The sequence below is a fragment of the Centroberyx gerrardi genome, chromosome 13, assembly GCF_048128805.1.
Source record: "Centroberyx gerrardi isolate f3 chromosome 13, fCenGer3.hap1.cur.20231027, whole genome shotgun sequence".
NCBI lineage: Eukaryota > Metazoa > Chordata > Actinopteri > Beryciformes > Berycidae > Centroberyx > Centroberyx gerrardi.
In genome coordinates, this window is record NC_136009.1 from 13,093,662 (window position 1) to 13,116,154 (window position 22,493).

Here is a 22,493-nt window from a genome sequence, read left to right on the forward strand (position 1 = left end):
TTCTAGACACAGAGTCTAAAGGCAGCTTCTACTTTGAGGGCGAATCTTGTCATTTCTACCAGGTGTGTTCGGTCCGTGTGATTTTTTTTTGTATATGTGGGTGTAGGGTGTATTCTGGACAAGTGTCATTTATTTTCCTTTGATCTCAGGAGCTTCTGATGTGGTGGTGTGTGCCGAGAACTGCCGTGAGGCTCGCTTCCACCGAGCGGCCCGTATCTGTACTGTATGTGTAGTCTGCCTTGTAAATAAAAACAGCTAATATAACAGTCCTATTGCAACTGATTACTGTGTGTGTGTTAACCGAGAAGTGTCCTGACTTCCCGTGGCTGATCTCACCTGTCCCTGTGCAGTGATGTCAGCGTGCCTGTCCTGCTTGATGATGTCATTGGGTCATTCCTGTCTGGTTGAGTCACCTAACGCACTGTCCCTGCCTGCCTGCCTGCCTGGCTGGCTGTCTGGCTTCTCTGGTGAGTGTGTGTGTGTGTGTTTTTAGCTGCAGAGCGTGTGAGAGAAGGATTTGGGTATCTGGGACAGTCACCCTATAGTCGCTAGCTGATTTACTAAAAGTCTGACCTGCTATAGGCCGGAGCTGTATATCTCTCTTTATGTGTCTTTATGTGTGTGTATGTGTGTTTGTGGTATATAGAGTGCTTTATATAGCAGCAGTTATCCTGGCCCAGGAAGACGGAATGCCCTGGATGCCAGTGACCATATTTGAACAGTGTGTCTGCTAGAGACAGACCGCACACACTGACTGCAGATTGTAACTTACACACACACACACACATACTTACTACACTCTGTGTGTGTGTGTGTGTGTGTGTGCGTGTTGTGTGTCTGGGTCTGTGTGCTCTGTGCTGCAGTTACACTGGATCACCACCATCAGGCAGTGTAATGCCTTGTCCTGTAGTGACAGCTTCAACTGACTTTTACTGACTCACAGGGAGCAAACTTCTCTCTCTCTCTCTCTCTCTCTCTCTCTCTCTCTCTCTCTCTCTCTCTCTCTCTCCAGCACTTTCTAGTTTCTTCTCTCTGACAATCTGTTCTGCTGACTCACAACATCCACTCGAAGCCTGCGGAGGAACTACTCTCCCTCTCTCTTTCTTATTTCTTACCCTTCTCTCGCTCTGGGCTCATCGGGGACCGTGTGTGCTCGTGTATTTTGGGGCAGCTTTCGATCAGTGTGAGTGTGAGTGTGAGTGTGTGTGTGTGTGTGTGTGTGTGTGTGTGTCTGTGTGCGTGTGTCAGTATGCCATGTCGTCCCTGGGCTCGTCGTTTGTGCAGATAAAGCATGAGGACCTGCTCTTCTATGAGAACTGTGGAGGAGGCAGCTTTGGGAGCGTCTACAGAGCCCTCTGGATATCCCAGGACAAGGAGGTGGCTGTGAAAAAACTTCTGAAGATTGAGAAAGAGGTAGGGGGGAGAGAGAGAGAGACACACACACACACACACATACAGAGGGACAGAAGGAACACACATACACACAGAGCAATCATACACATCTGCAGCAAAGGTCTTACACAGCACACACCATATGGGCCTGCACTCAAACAGATCCAAGGCATTTGTCAGTTATGGAGCTTCATATTGTAGCAAGTTACTGATCTGAACTGAAACATGTATCCCAATTGGCACCGATTCCCCTGATCCACTTTGGAGTCAATAGACCCAGACACCCCCCTCCTGTTGTCTGCCATGTGTTTATCTTAAGCATACCTCACCTCTTCCCCCTCCTCCCTTCTTTGTGGATGGAGCGGTTGTTTATGCCAGCGCTCCCCTGTTCCTCCTATTGTGCGTCGGGGCGAGGTGTGTGGTCGTGTTTAGTGGCTCCATACGCTGCAGGAGGCCGGGTGGTTCTCCGTGGGCATGGCCCCGTCCGTAATCCAAACATCATTTCCCGCTGTGTTATTAATACTGGAGTGGTATGGGATCGCGACCCAGTGTCAGGAAGCTGTCGTAAGTTAGGCTGACCCGCTGGTGACTCGGCACGCCGCTATTGTTGTGGCAACAGATTTGAACAATGCGGTTGATACGCACCCGCACACACATTTCAAAGGCTTTTGTTTCCTGAGTTAAATTAGAATTGACGTCAGATTTAAATGGTACAGATGCTCAACATGGTTTGACATTTAACAATATGCAAGGATATAAAATGCACCATCTCACACACGGCCTTACGTAATAGTACAGAGAGTAAACAGTGATTGTTGTTTGTCTCACTCTCTCTACACACACATGCATATACAAATTCATGTGTGTACACAAGCACATACATACAGACATGTGGTCACAATTTGTGGCAATACAAATGCATGGATCATGGCAGAAGAGCAGCTACTGTATATTGGAAATTTGCAGTGGCCATAGTGGATCCTTGTAAGACGGAGATGTAAATCAAAGGTCTGTTTGCTGCTTATAAATAATCTAACATTAAGATACTATTTCAATTAATCTTGGATCTATGTGCACACATGCACACGGACATACAATTACACACGCAAAACTGCATGTGCAAATGCATGCACAAATTGATATAGCGTACACAGCAATACTCCACACATGGATGCCATGATGGAAATAGATGGGAAAGGTGAATTGAAAGAAAGACATAAGCTATTTATTTAGAAAACTTTGTGGTGCTACATTGCAATTTGATGGTTAGCTATTATGTTGCTTGGCAACAGTTACATATTCCACACATGCAGAGGGTATGACCTATATGTCAGTTCAGATTAATGGCATGTTTGTCACAGTGGTGCGGAGGGTCTTGGTTTGTAGACTCAACCTGTGGTGTGAAAGAGTTTCTGACTGTACTGAACACTGCAGTTCAGTTGCCCTGTAGACGCTGGGCCGTTAGTGTGTCAGGATTACATTCTACATTCAAGTTGGACAAACAAATCAAAAACTGTAAGGTTTAGGTTTACATCAGGAATGAATTACAATTGTGAATTATTGTGTAAAAGGATTTATTTCATTGGTTATCAAAGTCGCACATGGGTAACGTGAATGTGTCTGTTAATGAAGTTGTTTACTTCGTCTCTCTCTCGCTCTCTGCCTCTCTCTGTCTATCTGTCTGTCTCTCTCTCCCTCTCTCTCTCTGTCCAGGCTGAGATTCTCAGTGTCCTGAGTCACAAGAACATCATTCAGTTTTATGGAGCCGTTCTGGAATCCCCCAACTATGGCATCGTCACAGGTCAGACCCCTGTGTGTGCGTGTGTGTGTGTGTGTGTGTCCATATGTACTTAGGTTTAGGGTTTGGATCGAATTAGCGTTAGGTTAAGGTGAGGGCAAGGGTTAGGGTTAGGCATATAGGGGTCGAGGTTAGGGTCAGGGTAGAACGCCATCACATGTAAAACAGCACAAGTGTGTGTGCGTGTGCTTCACTAGTGTGTATTTGATTTTAGATGTGCCTCTCACAAGCACTATTAGTATGCTCTGATGTTCAATCAGTGTGTTTTGTAATAGTGTATACTGTGAGTGGAGGTCCATATTAAGTTTCTTGGCAGGACATTGGTAACTGAAACCAGTATGTTTTGATGTGGTTGTTATCCTGGATGTGGTCATATGGTTGAGATAAAGCTCTGCAGCACCTCCCTTTAACTCTGACTCACACCAATTCACCAGTCTGGTCCAGCAACTCTTAATGGAGCCTGGTCTAACCCCATCTAACATTAGAGTAACCCACCACAAGTGTGTAATTTTTAAAATGGGCGCCTCCAGTGCCTCATGCACCACTAACCCTGGCAGTGTGGGTGCCACGCTCTACTCATTAAGCTACACAGGAGCCCTAGGATTGGACAGTAATCATAAAGATGCTATCCTCTATCATCTACTAGTCTGTGTTTAAATGATCTAACATTGCAAGGAAAGGGGAAAAGTAAAAAAAAAATGGATCATCTGAAAGAAGATAAAAGAAAGTCAGGGTGTGACAGAGGTTTGCTTGAAGACAGTACAGTTTTCTGCTGTCTTGAGCTGGCATCTCCCTGTTTTCCAGACTCAGTCTGGTGTGTGTAGAGCCATGTGCTGACATGCTAAGCTGTGACTGATGTTTCTCAAGTCATTGTGATAAATTAGTGTAGATTGTGACTGCGCCACAAATAATGTTTCTTCAAACAAGTGAAAAACAATGTTAAAGGAGTGAGATAATTTCAGTTGTTTCCAATGTCAATCTACTTGTTAAAAAACTGTGAATCAAGTGAAATTATCTTTAAACACATGGAATGATATTTGCTATTTGCTATCCGATTTTTCCACTTGTTTTAAGAAAGAATTTCCACAGCTTTTTTTCCCAGTTTCCAAAGTTTTCCACAGACTGAATGCTAGATACACAGAAGTGGATATTTTTGCAGTGTGACATGTTAAAAGTAGTGCATCTTTGTGTGTTCCTGTTGTTCTGCTGTCATGAACATGGTTTCATTGTGTGACTGTGTGTACCTGTCTGTGGATACATATAGGTTTTCTCCTTTACATTGTTCTCCTAATCTGAACATGGCTTCTGTGTGTGTGTGTGTGTGTGTTACCTCCTCCAGAGTATGCGAGTGGGGGCTCTCTGTATGAGTACCTGTCCAGTGAGCAGAGCGAGGAGATGGACATGGAGCAGATCATGACATGGGCCATACAGATAGCTAAAGGTACATCTAAAGGAAATACAGCCATCTCTTTGTCTTTTTGTCAGAGTCGAATGACTGAGAATCTGATGTCAAGCGTCACAGAAGTAGGAGATCTGCTTTTGATGGCATGTTGGACATCCTTAAGTAAAATAAAAGTTATAGAAAGTGACATACACCTCTGTTGATTATGTTGGTGGTGGACTGAAGAGAAACTCATATGAGGACCCAAGGAATGACATTTTTAAATGTTCCCTGAAAATTAAATATGGCTTTCAGGTAATGAATGAATGAAATAGTCAAGAGGACCTGGTTAGTGATCAAATCTGCATGTATATTGTGAGAAGCCTGATCATATTGTGCGTACTGATTTAATCTGTTGGGGACATCCTGGGGGATGGTAGTCCTTTTTATTGTCTATAGGTAATTTGTGGTAGAGCTTCACTCAAGCCTCAATTTTCAATCCCAGTTCTCCCAGAACCAATAGATTTCTGTCTGAACCTAAACCATTCCCAAAGGGTTACAGCTTTCTGTGAGTCCAAACCAGATTGAAGCCCCATAAATATGCCAGTATAGTACTTTCACAATGACAGTGTACCCAAACCTTACCAAGCAAGTGAGAAATTCATCCTTTCCCAACCAAAAGAGATCAGGTCCAGTTGTGTCCCAGTGGGTTTGGGAATGAACATCAGAAAGTTGTAGTTATTGCTTTTTGTAAGAGTTGTTGACACTTGGTTTTCTTACAGGAATGCATTACCTCCATGCGGAAGCTCCAGTCAAAGTCATTCACAGAGACCTCAAATCACGGAACGGTAACGCAAGATCCAAACCACAATCCGATCTGTTCTTCACTACTGCTCTGCATACTGTACTAATGTGAATTTGACCCATATCTCTCTGTCTCAATTACAGTGGTAATGACAGCAGAAAGGGTGCTGAAGGTTTGTACAGTCTTGTGATCCCTCTCTCCTTCTGCATACCACAGTTTTTTTATTCAGTTCTTGCACATATGTCAAGACTTTGTTCTCTTTGTGTTTTTCTTCCTCTTCCTCTCTCTCTCTCTCCCTGTGGCGGTTCCAGATTTGTGACTTTGGGGCATCTAAGTTCCTGTCCCATACCACCCATATGACGGTGGTGGGCACTTTCCCCTGGATGGCCCCTGAAGTCATCCAGAGCCTGCCTGTCTCTGAGACCTGCGACACCTACTCCTATGGCGTGGTGAGCTGGTAGTATGTGTATAAGTATGTGTGAATGCGTAATGCGTGAATGTGTATGTCAACTTTTCAGAAACTAAGAAAAAACGCCCTTGTTGGTTATCCAATTCTTCCGGGTTTATCCAGGTTTTCAAAGGACCAATGGTTGTAGAATTTTCTCTTCCTATAGAGGACCATGTAATCCTTCAATTGAAGCTAAAACATGACAATCACCAAAATTGTTACAAGTTAGTTGAGTTGAGTTAGTTGAGGTAGTTGAGTTGACAACAACGCCATGTATTGTGTACTGATGTATTATGTATGATATGTCTGTTTTGGTGTGTCTATCCATCAAGATATCTTCATAGCCATTCAAGATAGAGACATAACACAAAACAAAACAAATCCAAAGATACTTCCAGCTGACTGCTACTACCAGCAGTCAGCTGACTGTGATACATCAAAGCAAGTGAAAACACATTCTGTCCTCCGGCCAGGTGCTATGGGAGATGCTGACTCGGGAAGTTCCTTTCAAAGGCTTCGAAGGCCTGCAAGTGGCGTGGCTGGTGGTGGAGAAACAAGAGGTAGGCCACACACACATGCGTCCATACACCTTTCCAACACACAGATAATATAAGCATGTACACACATACATACAGGCAGAGTTTGAGAAGGCTGGAGGAACAATGCGATGCTCTCATGGTTTCCACTGTGAGGTGGTGAGGCTGAGGCTGGTATATTTTTAGGCCTGATGTCAGTTCTCTGCTCTTGTAAGGCCTGGATACACAGCAGTGGAGCTCCGCCAGACTCCCCCTGGCTACAGGCCTTTACTAGGTCTGGGGAGAGAGAGAGAGAGAGAGAGAGAGAGAGAGAGAGAGAGAGAGAGAGAGAGAGAGAGAGAGAGAGACAGAGAGACAGAGAGCGAGAGAGAGAGAGAGGGAGAGAGGGGGGCCTGGGGAGAAAAAGATTGCAGTGATAGGGGGGGAGTTAATACAAGAGGTTTATGGGAGGTGGGGATGATGGTTATACGGTGTATGTGTTTCAGTTATTGACGTGCCTGAATCCCCTCCAACAGACGCACGCATGCACACACACACACACTCACACACACACACACTGGGGCCAACAAACAACTCAGAGAACATGATTCCTGCGTCGCTGTTGGCTACTCTCCAAATGCTCTCCCTAAATAACCCACTCTCTCTCTCTATCTCTCTTGCTCTCTTTCCCTTTCCCCTTGTCACTCTGTCCCCCCCCCCCCCCCCCTATCTGCTATGCCCCTCTTTCTAGCCCTCTCTCCACTCACAGAGTCAGTGATATTTTGGGATTAATCCCCAGAGAAAACTGTTTCCATTTACTGTACTGTACTATGGAGCTGTCTGGGCTCATTCAGACCACTGCTGATGCCAAGAGCCTGGATTCTTAACTTTATGGAGGAACATTATCCCAGTGGCACAGTGTGCTGCAGGATCGTTGCTGCAGTTTACATACTGCAGGAAGGCAAACACAATATGTGACAAATGCCATGACCCCAGATCCGTTTAACTTGACAGGAGATTTTATATCATAAAAAGTTTGATCAAAATGTACTTTTTAGATTCAGTAATTAATAATTCAAACAACATAATATGTACTACCATTTTGAAGATTTGTTTGGTTTATAGTTTTAATGGTTGGAAAAAACAAGCTGGTCCGACATGATTTTTCTGTAAAAATATAAAGGTTTCTGTGTATGTGTGTGTGTGTGTATCTAGAGGCTGACCATCCCCACCAGCTGTCCAGCAAGCTTTGCAGAGCTGATGAGGAAATGTTGGCAAGCAGAACCCAAGGTAAGCTAATGGGATGATGGATACAATGGTTAGTCTATTGAAAACCCATTCTGGTGGCTCACTTGTATACTTTTTAAAGCACATTTAAAATATATGTGTGTGATGTGTGTGTGTGTGCCTACAGGAGCGTCCACAGTTTAAGCAGGTGCTGGTGACTCTGGAGACTATGGCCAATGACAGCAGGCTACCGGACCAGTGTAACTCCTTCCTACATAACAAGGACCAGTGGAGGTACACACACACACACACACACACACGCACAATCTCGTAGGCATGCATAAGTCTTCTGTCGTTCTGAGAGTGTATACAGTCTGCTAAGTCTTGCTCTCTCAGAATGACAAATAGAGACTGTGGCTTACTGTACTGCTCGTTTTAAGTCAACTCTTCACACAAATGTATGCATACACACACAAGTTCAACACGGTCACACACCCACATGCAAACATATACACACACACACACACACACACACACACACACATACACACAGTGCTCTCCCTAAGGCTCAGGAGAGAAGCTGAATGTGTGACCCTGCACTCTACTTCGGTCTATAATAAGCGCTCTGGAAAGTGTCCATGGAAGAGATTCCTCCACTCGTCCACTACCCTCACTCTAGGGGGGAAGAGAGAGAGGAGGGGGGGAGGGGTGGTGGTGGTGGGGGGGAGGGGTGGTGGTGGTGGGGGGGGAGGGGTGGTGGTGGTGGTGGTGGTGGGGGGGGAGGGGTGGTGGTGGTGGTGGTGGTGGTGGTGGTGGTGGTGGTGGTGGTGGGGGAGAAATCAAGTATGGGATGAAGAAGAGGAGAAGTTCAGGAGGGACAGAAATGTACTGGGTGCATGCGAAATCTACGAGAGGGGACAGATGACGGGTGAGAGAGAGAGAGAGAGAGAGAGAGAGAGAGACAGGAGGAGGAGGAAACGGAGGAGAGAAGGTGCAAGATTCTATGCGTGTTTGACATGAGTACAGCAAGGCAATCAATTTTGAGGGAAGTTTTGTGTACGGGTGGAAAAACTTGACAAGGGGAGGAGAGAAGAGGAGGAGAGAGGGAGCCAGGGTGAGGCGGTAAAGGGGCGGGATGAATGAATAGAGAGGTATGGAGGGAGAGAAGAGGAGGGAGGGAGGGAGGGAGGGAGGGAGGGAGGTATGGCTGCGTGTCAGATGTCTGTCTATATTTAGTTGCTGTGAGAATTGATTGTGTTTGTGTGTGCAGTCTCATGAGAAATCACCCAGTAACCCCCACAGTGACATCTAGTGGTATTGGGGGGGTAATGCCAGTGAACACAAAATTTCCCACATGGACAGCTTTTTTAAAGACCCCATGAAATGGCATCTTTACTTCCTGGATTTGATGCATTTCCTGTTGAAACAGGATGTTGGGGCGGGACATAATGCAGTGAGGGATCATTCAAAAGTCTGAACCAATGGAATATGAGTCAGGGAGAGAAAGGACATTTTATTTGATGGGAGGGGTGAGGAGGGGCGGGATTGTTCAAAAATCTGATGGTTTTATTGGTTAGAAATGTATATTTATGCCTATACTAGTGTTGTATGAGGTTCATTTCATGGGTACTTTAATGAACAGTACTGTCCTCAGCGGGAATACTGATCGTAAACTGGGACAACATGACATAACATAGTCGGCTATGAGGAACCAAAATATACTGTTGTTCATTTAATTGTTGGCAAAATTGCCCATCTGTATTGCCTTGTACTGTTGTATCACAGCTGTAGCTTTGGGATCAGCTGATTAAATTCATGCTTCATGTGCTGAAGTTGCAACAGTGTCAGAGCATTTTGATGAGCAGAATCAGGTAGTTCAGACCAATGCTAAAAAGACTGAAGATTAAAAAAGATATCATCACCATCCACCAAAATAAATGAAATGAAAGTAAAGCATGCCATTCTTGAGTTATCTAAAGACCTATTTTTGAGAATAGAATCCTGTGTACTGTTGAAATATTGATTAATTTCAGGAGGCAAAAAGAGTAGCATTTTGTAGCATTCTAGAGTAGCATTTTGGAATTGAACCTGTCATTTGTTCTATAATGGTTGCTATGATGGTCCAGTCAAAACAAGGCCATATATCTGCATGTACTGTATATTGTGCAAGAGGTGATAGGCGTGTCTACATGTGTATGTGTATGTATGTGCACACAGGTGTGAGATCGAGTCAACCCTGGAGCGCCTGCGGAAGCTGGAGAGGGAGCTCTACTCCAAGGAGAAGGAGCTGGAGGAGCGGGAGAGGAGGCTCCGGCTGTGGGAGGAGAGGCTGATGGAGAGATCCAGCATGACTCCCAGTCCCACCTCCCTGCTCATGGAGCGCTCAAACATCACACCAGTGAGTAGAAGTGGAATTGACTGACTGACTGACTGTAAACCTTTTGATGTAACTGGCACATTCAGACACCTGGAAGCAAAATCAAATTGTGTGTTCAAGAAAAATACCAAGGCAACTCTTCTTGTGATTAATTATTAAAAAGCCTTCATTCTCTGGCGAGTCCAGCGAATGAAGCCGTGTTAGCTGAAACATTTTAGCTTTTTAACTGTCCCAAAATGGACTAGGCTTTTTAATAATTAATCACAAGAAGAGTTGCCTTGGTATTGCCTTGGTTTGTTTGATCTACCTCTAATTCCCCTTTTATTCTTTATCTTCTTCTCATCTCGGCCTGACGCTCCACCTCGCCTCTCTCCGACCCTCTCAGTTCTTCACACCAATGTCCATCGGTTCCTCCGGCTCTTTCTTCCGCTCGCACTCGCAGGAGTCCAACAGTGCAGGAGTCAGCAGCGCCGGGGTCAGCTGCCTCCTCCGCACCCTCAGCAACGGAGACACCGAGAGGGGGACCGGGGGAGGGATGGACAGGGGGATGGGTTCGCTGGACGGCGGGAGGCTGCACGCCATGCTCCGAGGGTTCCAGGGTGGGTTTGGAGAGGAGGAGGAGGAAGAGGAAGGAACCCTGGAGGAGAAAGGCTGGGGGTCGAGGGAGAGAGACGAAGGCGGGAGCATGGAGGGAGGCAGGGTGCAGGTGACGCTCAGGAGCTTCCCGGGGGGAGTGGTGGAGAGGGAGGAGAGGACGTGGGGCGAGGGGGACAGGGAGAGAGGAGGAGGGATGCAGAGGAGCAGGGTGACCACCATACTCAGAGGCTTCTCGGGCGGGTTCGGAGAGGCAGAGGGGGAGAGGGAGAGGGAGAAGGAGGGAGGATGGGAAATGGAGAGGCTGGGGGACAGGCTGGAGGAGAGAGGGATGGACAGAGGGATGGAGGGAGGGATAGAGGGAGGGAGGCTCCAGACCATGTTCAAGGGCCTCCAAGGTAGTCTGGGGGGCTTCGGGGACATGCTGTCCTTAGACATGGATGACATGGGGGAGATGGAGGGCCTGGGCGTGGGCGACATGGACATGAACATGAATATGGGCGACATGGGGGTGATGAAGGTCGTAGGTCACGGGGTCAGGAGCGAAGTAGGGGTCAGGGGTCAGCGGAGGAGTGACATGGGAGTCGTCGTCCAGGGAGTCAGGGGTGACCTCAGCGAGGCCGTCAGCCAGAAGATCAGAGGGGAAGTGGGGGTCATAGGTCACTCGGGGGTGCAGGTGAGCGTGCGGGCTTCGTCCAATCAGAACTCTTCGAAGAGCTGTAGTGTGCGACATGGAACCAAAATCAACATGGCGACTGCGGCCATGGACGTGATGGAGCTGGGCTGGTCTGATGATAGTGACTAGAAAACACACAGACTAACACACACACACACACACACACACACACACACATACACACACACATACACACAGAAGCCAAAATCAAGAGATTTTGACTTTTGAGCACATATCTGAGCTATGTGCATTAGGGACTCCAGTTGAAAAGAGCTGGGTATACACAAATTTTTTTTGTTGTTAAACTATTCATTTTTTTTATTGAAGCAAATGTATACTACACCCATATGTGTACTGTGAAGTAGGAAGGAACAAAAAGACAAAAAGAGGTTGTCTTGTCATGTTGTCAGAGTGACTTCACCTGTGTACTTTAATGTGCTATTTAAAACTGCTGCATAACATTAAGAGGTACAGGTGTTACAAAAGAACACACTTGAACGCCGCTCTAGTGAGGCAGCACCTCCTGATATTTTTTTCCTGCTTATAGAATATCTTGTAGTTTATAGATTTGATTTGTTCAAAACAATAAGCTTTGACTTTATCAATTCTAACTGTGATCCAGTGTGTGAAATTTTTGGCATTTCCCCCTGTATATTTTATCATTTTTCAATAAAAAGAAAAGACACATAGTCTTTGGTTCCATTCTGTTCTTGTGATTCCACTGTAATGTTGAGTCTTCAAGAACTTGTGATAACATGCGTGAAAATACAGTATATGTAACATTACATAAAATGAACAATATTAAGAACATATGTCACTGTATGCCACAACTAAGGTGAATTCAGATCAAAATGTACATATAACAGAGCTCTGGACGTACATATTTCACATTTGGTAAGAAAACAATCATTGTTGTGCTATTCATATCAAACACCAGATAGCAGGCTGCTTCATGCCTGATCAAATTGTACACGTGCATACACACCTATCTTGCTTAAGAGAATCAAATTCATCCCGACCCCTGAACCTTGACCCCTGACCTCTCACACGCTGAGCAGCAGAGCCACTCCTGCCAGGACCCACTTGGCGGGCCTCTCCCTGGTTTTGAGGCTGAAGGTCCACACGTAGGTGGGTCCTCTGATCTTGGTCTTGTAGAGTGGACACTCGTAGATGTTCCTGGTCTCCTGGCGGTCACTGGGCACGGCCCGGACAGAGATGACAGGCATGGCTGGGGTCAACTCCTTTAGACGGGCCTCGGTGATCACCCCGGCCTGGGTGTCCCACCTCGCACCTAGGGAAGGACACAGGTGAGGAGATAGGGGGAGAAGGAGAGGCAAAATATGGTCACTGTGTTTAGAGAGAACAGAGAGGAGAGAGAGTGAGAGATTGTGAAGGGGGGGGGTACATCTACCTTCCATATAAAGTCCGTACACGTAGGCTCCCTCCCTGGCAGGCTGGTTGAACTCTTCCTTAAACTTTTTGGTCACGTCTACAGTCAGGTTCACCTTATCCAGGGGCCACTCATTCTTACGGGCCAGAGACTGCATCACCGCTGGAGAGCAAGAACAGGAGCAAAGACAAAGGAGAATTATGAGGAGAGAGGGGATGTGGAGCAAGAGAGAGAAATGTGAGGAAAGTTATTTAGACAAGTAGGCCTAAATAGACCTCTCTCTCTCTGTATGCATGCATTAATAATGTTTATTTGTGTGTGTGTTACCAGTGAGGAAAGACTGTGGGTTGAAGAGTCCAGACAGCCAGACAACACTAGGCAGAGACAGGTCCTGAGTCCAGCTGTCCAGCTCTCTACAACGCAGCAACACATCATTGTACCTGACACAGAGAGAGAGAGAGAGAGAGAGAGAGAGAGAGAGAGAGAGAGAGAGAGAAGAGGAGAAAATGATGTTAGGATGTCACATAAGTTCTACATGACACTATAAACATAGCAAGTGTATCTAGGTTAATACATTGGTCTATACACAATGCATAATAACATACTACCTAGTGTCTCCAACAATCAAATACATTATATTGTACACAATACATAATAATACAGTAACTGCATCTACTACAGCTAAATACAGCCGTTAATACACAAAGCACAACAAAAACTGTATCCCCTGTATATAGCAACTGTATGCATACAGGCATAGTGACACACACACACACACACACACACGCACAGACCATATAGCCAGGCTGTAGGTGGAGGGGTAGGCCAGTTTGGTCCAGGTATCAGGGACATTGTCAAAGAACAAGGCTGTCTGCAGCTGCTCCATCTCAGAGGAAATCGCCAGCTCACCCTTTGAAAGAAAAAATCAACCGTTTCATCACTATCACATCAATAAATCATTACCACATTAAATTTGAGACATTGGTATACTTACTGTAAACAAACAAGACCCTTGCTGAGAAGATTGGCAGCCTCTACACCGCATTTTACAATGTGTGCTTTGGCAGATGGTGGATGAGTGAAAGCAATGGGGTTATGGGAAATGTGGTCTTAATTTTGAGGAACACTAGCAATACCGCTGGCATGAAATAGAGGCTACCAATCATCTTGGTCTCATTTGTTTACAGTAGTTACACCAAGCTATCATAATTAATTTGACAATGATATATTGAAGTTTAAAATGTTATACACAGCACATTTAACTACAATACATTGACTTTATCCTAAGCAGCTACCATGGTTTTATCTATTTGTGCATGCTTGTATGAAAGCTCATCAATGAACAGGGTTGTACTGTAAACACAAATGATATGCACACACACACACTCAGCAGATGTATCACACCTTGAGTCCCAGGTCAAGCTCCTTGAGTGAGCGCCGGATCTCATAGATGAGTGTGTTCATGCGCTCGCACTCCTGGAAGCAGACCAGGATGTAGGGGGACCGTTCGGCCGTCTTGGAGGTGATGTCGGACATATTGTACTCTTCCGGTAGCTTCTCCAGCACCTCGTCTAAAATTGTTTTCACCTGAGGGTGGGTGGGGTCAGGGGGTGAAGTGATGGGGTGAGGATACACATCAAAAGAGACAGGACAGTTAGAAGACTGAAACATCCCGCTATGGCCATGTATTGGTTTATGTCCCATGGCACCGATGACCATCTGTTTTTTTTTCCACACTCCATCTTGAAAGCTTTAAAGCAATACATATCTGCTTTCAGGTACTGCATCATTATTTAGCATATAGGAAGGGGCATTCACATGGTCGTTAGAACAAGGTGGACAGTTTTTTTTGCTAGGCTATTCAGGCCTATTCAGTTTGAATTCAATCAATTAATGAAGCTGAATTTTTTTCAAAAAGTGAAAATATGTTTATTATAAGAGACTCTCATTTCCTGTCTATGAAGAACCATAAACCATAAAGAGATCTACCTTCTCCTCCAGGGTCTGTGAGGCCCCCTCCCCCATGACAGCGTCAGGAGACTGCAGCTCCAGCAGAGTGTGGAACAGGTTATCTGACGTCACCGTCAAGAACTCAATTTCGGCGTTGGGGTGTAACCCATAATGCACTGGGCTCTCGTGGGGCAGCATCTCGTCTATGAAACCATGGTAGCCCTCGAAAACATGGAGAGAATAAATGCTGAGTGCCATCCATTATTTTCATTTATTCATTCATTATCATTTATTCATAAAATACTGTAACATAAGCCATTTGGGGGATACTTTAACAAGTTTAAACTTTTTACTATTTAAAGGAACATTTCACTCAAACACCATTTGTCTTTAGCTACCTGGTAGTCCAGGTTGGAGGGGACGACAAAACCTGGACCCAGCGCAAGCTTCCTGTCAAACTTGGGGAAAAGGAGAATGGTTTGCTTCATAACACTGTACTGTAACACAAGGTGCATTAAATTACCCAAAGATTAAACACCTTTCTTTCTCCCCCCCCCCCCCCCCCCCCTCTCTCTCTCTCTCACACACACACACACACATATACACACCTGGTTGGGCTGCATGTATTCTTCGAGGTATGTTCTGCAGAGCCTTCTGTCCCAGTCGTCAGTGATGTGTCCTCCATACATGATCTCCCCAAACAGATACCTCAGGTCCTCCCATGGCACCTTCATCATCATAATCATCATCACTTTCATGACCACCAGCACCAGCACCAGCACCAGCACCATCATCATCATCATCATCATCATCATGCTGTGGCACACCCACTCACTGACCCAAATACTGATACGCACCCACAGCCACACACGCTGCACTCACCCAACCACGCACGCACCCACCCAACAACACCAACCCCTTGTCCCACCTGCGAGTTAGCCTCCAGGTAGTTGTAGAGCACATTAACCGATATGGTCAGGTCCCCTGTGTTGAAGGGGTACTTCCTGTTCCAACCCTGGGGCCCAAACTTCCTCCTCTCTGCCACACAGGCGTGGAAGTAACACAGAGAGAAGAGGATTGTCTTAAACTCCTGCTCACGACTACACTGGTCCAGGATGTCCTGGAGAGAGAGAGGGGAGTGATAATTATAATACTACAACTAATAATAATAGTATTATAATAAATAATAGTATAATAATATTAATAACACCAATGCCAAAGCACACACAGTAGACCCTCACCTGGTCAAAGTTATCCAGAGCAGCATGCAGGTTAGCGTGCATTCCTGTAGGAGGCTCATTGGTGATCTTGATAGCATTTTCCAGAATACCCTGCGTTAAACACATATTTAATAAATACATTTGTATTGTGTGTATGTGTATAATTTTGTATGTTAGTACAGATGTTACAATTGTAGCAGCCCCATACTGTACTGTTGCTCCACCCATGAAAGAAGCTGTTTGGTAAATTCAAATTTTGTTCTATTTTGAGTAAGCAGTCATTTGAGATGCACTGGTTTTCCTTTTCTTTTTTTGTTTAATACACCTATTTAGTCTCAGTATTAAACAGAGTGAAGAACAAAGAATTGTCAGCAGTGAACTTTGCAGGATGGGTGCAGGATAGATACATAGGGGTATGTGCATGTGCTTATACTGAATGTATGGATATGCTGTTTATCATAATTATGTATACTGTGTGTGTACCTGTGGGATAATATGTTCCTGCGGTGTTAGGGCAGGCTCGGCGCTCATGAACACTCTGTAGTCGGGGTGACTGCCTTCACAGCAGCGCTCCAGGAGCTTTTCTAGTGAACCCAGCCAGCGACCGACCAGGTGGATGTTCTACAGCGAGGGGAACGGACGCACACGGTTAAAACACACATACAAAAGGCTTGGAAAGCGACATAGTGTGAAACAGGACACTAAATTTGATTCTTTGGTGTCAGAGGAGCCAGAGCCCCAGAAAGGCTTACACTGAAAAAAAAAAAAAATCCAAACTTATTTTAAAATATTTTTTCAATATTACAGGGACTGACAGAGTCAGTCCTCTTATGAATTAGTTCCTTTCCAAACTGTCTCTGCTCTTGCTAAAAGCTCCCTCCTTGCCCAACATATACAAACTGGCATCAGCTGCCAAAAATGATTACAAAAGTAAATCCATGCCTAACTGTGCACTGGCTTTCTGTCACACATCCAGACCTGCAGTATGACCCAGTGACCCTCCTTGGCAGCTTTTTCCATGGCCACCTCAGCCACAGCCTCCTGGCCCTGGCCCAACGACACATTGTGGAGCTTTCCAAGGTCGATAGTGAAACCCAGCTTCCTTCCTGGGGCCGCACAGGAAAGAACGGTAAGAACAGCAGAGTCTTTTTACACCTTCGTAGACTGAAAACTCAAGAAGTACCTCCTCATGTCCTCACTGAATAATATCCCCTCTCACTACTCACTGGCTCTCAAAAATCCCTTCTATTTTTCTCCTTAACTCTTATTTCATTTATTTTCCTAGCTCTTCTCTCTCAGATGATCATTCCACCATCATGACAATATTGTCACAGCATTTTGTAGTAGTAGTAGTACTTTATTTATCCCACTCTGTGAAGTTTCTGCATCACAGAAACATCACAATCAATGCAAGACACAACACCAAACACAAATAGAGTATACACAAAGTAAAACATTACATACACTTGCACAAATATCCATATCTATACTAAGCAGACAGAACAGGGAAAAAGCAATTAGGATTATTCCACCACCCACCCGTGCACTTCTTGCTATTGATTGCTTGTAATTTTGGTGATCTAGGAATTAAAGCTTATTCTATTGTTGTACTCATTGTAAGTCACTCTGGATGAGAGCATCAGCTTAAGGCCTAAATATATAAATGTAAAAATGTAAATGAAAAGAACATGAGGATGGAGTGCTTGTATCTGTTAGTGACTGTAAGTGTTTGTGCTTCCACTGTGTTTCTGGGCTCATAATTATACTTGTGCTTATGTTTGCATCAGTGATAAATGTACAAGTACGTGTCTTTTTGTGTATACGCATGTGTGTGCATGTGTGGTGGCTGCTTTGTGTGTGTACATTACCCAGTGACTCCACATCCTTAAGTGGGTCCACTCCAGGGGAGAGGATGAAGAACACTGGGGAGGCTGGACCGCTCTCTCTGAACGACTTGGCAAACTCTGTCTTGCGGCCCTCTGTGTATTTCACGCCAAGCTTCTCCTCCACAAAGTTCCTATGCCGAGAGACAGAGGAGAGACAGAGGGGTTTAGCAAAAAGGGATGGAAATTCGGATAACTCAAAAATCTGTAACCAGTATTTATAAAATGCGCGGGACAGAGCAACTGCTTTGCTGGGCTTTGTGTGTTTGTCAATACTGGTGGAGTCTGTGGGTGCGTCTGTGTGGACATACGCACAGGATTAGCCACATGAGACACTAGATGGTGTTGAGATTGGACATGCATGTGTAAATTTACTCTATTTGCTCTATGCCACAATCAATAATGCATACCCACCAAGCACCTAAAAAGCTCTAGAGCACTGATGGATAATGGAGGTGGCAGGAAAACAGTGTAGCTGGCCTAGTGCCGAAGGTCCTCAAGCTCCAAGCTGGTGTAAATAGAAAAGGAGGGGGCATGAACATTGGGGTAGTCAGAAACAAACAAATTTTAGGAAGAAAAACCAGACTGGTGTAAATTCTCACTGTGCATACGTCATACCCCTACACTGTCTTAACTCCTGCGACCTCAATGACCCTTATCCATTTGTTCTGGGGGATTGTGGAAGGATAGATGCACATATATTACCAGGACTGAAGGAGACATGGATTAAAGACAAAGAGAAAGCACGGCTGTATAAAAAGACAAAAGAGTACCATGAGAAGGAAGAACCCTCCTCACCTGACAGCGTAGGTCATGCGGTCCGGTCTCAAAGCTCTCATCATGATGAGTTTCTGCAGGGAGCTTTTTCCTTTCCACTCCTGAGGAAACTTCTCCTTCTCTGGACACTCCGACTCCACCATTTTCTTCCAGCGCTTCGGGGAGCCTTCGATGTCCCGGTCCAGGCCGCGGAACTCATCGGTGAAACTCATCACCTGGGGCAAGACAAGGAACATGACACTGATATCATTATGTTGGGATGTGACCCAGCAAACACATTTTTCTTTGAATTCAATTATTAGTCATCTTATACATGTAATTTGTGTGTGTGTGTGTGTGTGTGTGTGTGTGCACGTGTGTGTGTACCTTGATGGCACTCCATACTGAGTTGGACAGAAAATCTAGGGGGCTGATGTAATGGTGGTCAATGTTAAAACGCAGCAGGAAGTCTAGCTCTCTCACATCTATCTCCTTACTCATCAGCAGCAACTGGAGGGAGAGAGCACACAGTTAGGGACAAAACACACACACACACCACAGACACACAGCACAGACACACACACACACACACACACACACACCACAGACACACACACACAAACCTGGAAGGCTAGCTGTGCAGTAAAGGTGAGCTTGTCTCTCTCGAACAGTCCCCTGCTGATGTAGTTGAAGGTGGAGTAGGTAATGCAGTCTATGAGCGTGTTCACTCTGCTCTTCACATCTTCGCAGGCCTCTGCCACCTCCACCGCCTTGTGGAACACCACGTTAAAGGCCTGGGAATGAGAGGGAGGATGGGTTTGGGGGAACTGTCCCTTTATTAGGTGGCTTACCATGATCATGGCATAAACGTTGCACTGTTGTTTTTCTTTTATATAATAGTCATCTTCGGTTAGCCAGAGGTTACAATATTAACTTGAGTAGGTATCAATTGACATTACACTCAATTAAAGATTATAGTGATGTGTTGGCTACGTCTTGTAGCATTCAGAGACCTTGTGACAGAACAGCATTCAATCCTGTAGGTGTATTGCTCTATCACACTGCCAAATAACACACAAAATACACATATGCCTTACTCAGCTGGGTGCCATCTTCAAATTGAGGCTTGGTTGGGAAAACCAGGAAGGGCTCTTGACTGATCCATTGACTTTGGATTTATAACTGATTTATTTGAAATATGAGGTGGGAACAATTTTCACCACAATGATTATATAATTTCGGTTAAATTCTTAGTTGGTGCTGTTTTCTTTGGAACAGACAGTGTGTTGCCTCATGTTTTGATGATTTTGATTCTTGAAGAGATTCTTTTATGTTGAAGTTATAACACAGAGTCAGTGAGTGCTTCTGTTTCTTACTAATAAATTAGGTCAGTCATCTGTCAGTTACGGCTTACACAGTGAGTCCTTGACTTTGACCTTCTTGTTACCTTGAGGCTGAACTGGTACATGGGGTTGATCTTGTTGAGATCGTTCATGATGAAGTAGAGCAGAGAGGCTCTGACAGCGACGGGACGATAGTGTTCTCTAGCCTCGTTGATCTTCACCTCGTTAACCTTAGCCTCCATGACCTAGGAGCGAGGGATGGAAAAGAGAGGAGGATGAAGGGAGAAGAGGTGGAGGAGAAAAGAGAAAGAAAGAATAGGATAGGGAGGCGAGGATAGGGAGGGAAAGTAGAGGGTGAGAGAGGGAACACAAGTGGTCCTCTCTCTTCTCTCTCTCTATACCTTCATCTCGATCTCAGCGGCAGTGTGCTTGGTGGTCTCTAGCTTCTCTACAAGGACGTTGTCTCCCAGGAAGTTACTCTCTGCGGCTGACAGCCTGGTCAGCAGCTCGTCCTCCAGAAGCTTCAGCTCAATCTTAAACAGGTTCTGCTGTTTGGTCAAGTCACTCTGTAGGGTATTCACACAAACATGTCAATGTTACAGGCAGCAGCAGTTGTATACTGTACATAGCAGTATTTACCCTATAGTGACTCAGCAGTGATGGGACAAAATGGAATATTATAAAAACTATAGTTTAGCCTAAATTTTTATGTTTTTTATGTTTACAATTACAGGTTTTATCATAATAAAGTACCCAAATGAGGACAGATAGAACCAAAACTGGGGCCTAAAAAGGAAGGTTATGCTATCAAAATATACTGTAGTAGAGAAAACACATGAGCAATGGTAAACCCGAGTGCAAGAGGAGTAGGATGAAAGAGAGTGTAAGAAAGTCAGAGAGAACCAGCGGGGAGAGGGGAGCCAGTCGGCTCATCTGCCCCACCTTGAGGTGCTCGAGGTCGGGTCTCTCCTGGTTTACCACCTGGGCCAGGAGCTGGTCCTCCAGGCCATCCCTGGTCACAGTGAAATTGATGAGGGTGGTCTGGGCTTGGATCTCTGGCTTGTAGTGAGGATTGGCCAGTTTAGTGTGGAGGATCAGTCTGAAGCCTGGGTGGAAGAAGCACTCCTTATCCCCAACCTTTATACAGCTGTGAGAGAGAGGGGGAAACAGAGAGGAGCAAGGGTAGAGTGTGAGAAAAGGGCAAACGGACTAGAGAGACAGATGGTCTATGTGTGTGTGTGTGTGTGTGTGTGTGTGTTACCTGCCCTTCTTGATGGTGTGTCGTCCCAGCAGAGGGTCTATAACAGGGTCAATGGTCTCCTCTAGGTTCTCTATGAGGACAGTGTCCCCTGTCACCACCGCCTGCTCTATCACATCTACATAGCTGAAGTGACATGCAACATTAGTAAATGAAAATATGACAAAATTAATGTCAGATCTCTCTGATGGAGAAAATATTAGATCACATTCATTTTTGCCCAATGACCCACTCCTAATGATCGACAGCAAGTCTGTATTTTCCAGTAAGAATAATTGGATCTCTACTGGAGGCGAAACATCAAAGATGGAATTGAACTATAGTGTTAGGCAGAGTAATGTGATGATGATCTAGTGTGAGGCTTGTATCCTCAAGCAGGGGCTGCTACCAAACAACCTTCACTACTGTACATAAAACTGGATTCATAGTAGCAAACTGAGTATTTACATGTGGAGACTAAATGGGCACAAATCAAAAAAGAGTGTAAAGCAGGATATCCCAAACATTTTGATATAGTATGACTGACATATACTACATACATACAGTATGAAAATGACACCAGCATTTTGAGCAGGGCCCAAAGGCTGGATTGATCTGAGATAACTGCGATAGAGAACATTCCTCTCACCCTTTCTGCCCTAGACTGACCACCTTGAGGCTGTTGCCATAGCGACTCTTGATCCACTTGATCCCCTGCAGCTGAGGGTCAATAAGGAGAGGCCAGCGCTCACCTGCGGGAATACACACAGATACCATGATCCATACGGGGGATTTGCCTTTATCATGAAGCAAACCTGGATTTGAACTGTTCGCATTGCCCTTGAGCAGAGCTTAACCCCCAAGTCCTCCAGGTGAGCTGCTCAGTAGCCAACAGCAGAGGGCTGTGTTGGACTGTGTGGACCAGGCAGCTCCAAGGTGTGGATGTGTGGATAAAGGTTAGAAAAATGATCCTTGTTCTTATGCCCCATTTTAGTAACTCTGTCTCGTAATGTAAAAAGATAAATCATTTTAGTGCTTGTTATGATTAATCACCAATTTTTTTGATAATCATTACTGCTCCAAGGTGAGGATATGTGGATAAAGGTTAAAAAAAATTATCCTTCCTCTCAAAAAGTAAAGTAAAAAATGCCCCATTTTAGTAACTCTGTCTCGTAAAAAGATGAATAATTTTAGTGCTTGTTATGATTAATCATCAATCTTTTTTATAATCATTACTGTCTTGTTCCTGGATTGAGTTTCCAGATGGATGGGTGGTTATGTGCAGTGGAACAAAGCAGTTCTGTGGCTAGGGAACAACAGACTGCCATCACTGTGGTGGCAAAGTACATGTGAAGTCTCCACTCACAGTTGGTGAGGATGGTCGCGTTCTGAGTGGACATTTTGTCCCCTGGCAAGCCCTCGTTGTTCCACTGGGCCACTGTAGCGTCATCAGTCAGCATCGACACTGGATCCAAGCCCTCTGTCATAGGAATGGGCACCT

General features: G+C 45.1%; 2 protein-coding genes across 2 annotated transcripts in view; one reads left to right on the forward strand and one right to left on the reverse strand.

Moving 5' to 3' along the window:
* The first annotated feature begins 1,145 nt into the window (after positions 1 to 1,145).
* On the forward strand, positions 1,146 to 11,855 carry LOC139929262 (uncharacterized). The gene is made up of 12 exons (XM_071922114.2): positions 1,146 to 1,413; positions 3,106 to 3,193; positions 4,530 to 4,631; positions 5,354 to 5,419; positions 5,520 to 5,548; positions 5,688 to 5,825; positions 6,298 to 6,384; positions 7,555 to 7,629; positions 7,754 to 7,860; positions 9,784 to 9,964; positions 10,329 to 10,780; positions 10,940 to 11,855. Exons 1-12 carry the CDS (start codon positions 1,255 to 1,257, stop codon positions 11,340 to 11,342), a joined length of 1,887 nt encoding a protein of 628 aa, XP_071778215.1. The 5' UTR covers positions 1,146 to 1,254; the 3' UTR covers positions 11,343 to 11,855.
* A 401-nt stretch (positions 11,856 to 12,256) lies between these two features.
* The window catches only part of dnah9l (dynein, axonemal, heavy polypeptide 9 like), a 40,301-nt gene continuing 30,064 nt past the window's right edge, over positions 12,257 to 22,493 (reverse strand). Inside the window, exons 66-87 of the mRNA XM_071922122.2 lie at positions 22,359 to 22,491; positions 21,642 to 21,744; positions 21,017 to 21,139; positions 20,698 to 20,902; positions 20,157 to 20,321; positions 19,860 to 20,000; positions 19,036 to 19,206; positions 18,800 to 18,922; positions 18,455 to 18,648; positions 17,642 to 17,790; positions 16,752 to 16,879; positions 16,257 to 16,394; positions 15,795 to 15,884; positions 15,482 to 15,673; positions 15,162 to 15,281; positions 14,952 to 15,011; positions 14,593 to 14,775; positions 14,008 to 14,190; positions 13,398 to 13,513; positions 12,931 to 13,043; positions 12,625 to 12,765; positions 12,257 to 12,504 (exon numbers count right to left, since the gene is read on the reverse strand). Of these exons, the coding sequence (XP_071778223.2) occupies positions 12,257 to 12,504; positions 12,625 to 12,765; positions 12,931 to 13,043; positions 13,398 to 13,513; positions 14,008 to 14,190; positions 14,593 to 14,775; positions 14,952 to 15,011; positions 15,162 to 15,281; positions 15,482 to 15,673; positions 15,795 to 15,884; positions 16,257 to 16,394; positions 16,752 to 16,879; positions 17,642 to 17,790; positions 18,455 to 18,648; positions 18,800 to 18,922; positions 19,036 to 19,206; positions 19,860 to 20,000; positions 20,157 to 20,321; positions 20,698 to 20,902; positions 21,017 to 21,139; positions 21,642 to 21,744; positions 22,359 to 22,491 (3,219 nt within the window). The remainder of the gene's footprint in view (positions 12,505 to 12,624; positions 12,766 to 12,930; positions 13,044 to 13,397; positions 13,514 to 14,007; positions 14,191 to 14,592; positions 14,776 to 14,951; positions 15,012 to 15,161; positions 15,282 to 15,481; positions 15,674 to 15,794; positions 15,885 to 16,256; positions 16,395 to 16,751; positions 16,880 to 17,641; positions 17,791 to 18,454; positions 18,649 to 18,799; positions 18,923 to 19,035; positions 19,207 to 19,859; positions 20,001 to 20,156; positions 20,322 to 20,697; positions 20,903 to 21,016; positions 21,140 to 21,641; positions 21,745 to 22,358; positions 22,492 to 22,493) is intronic.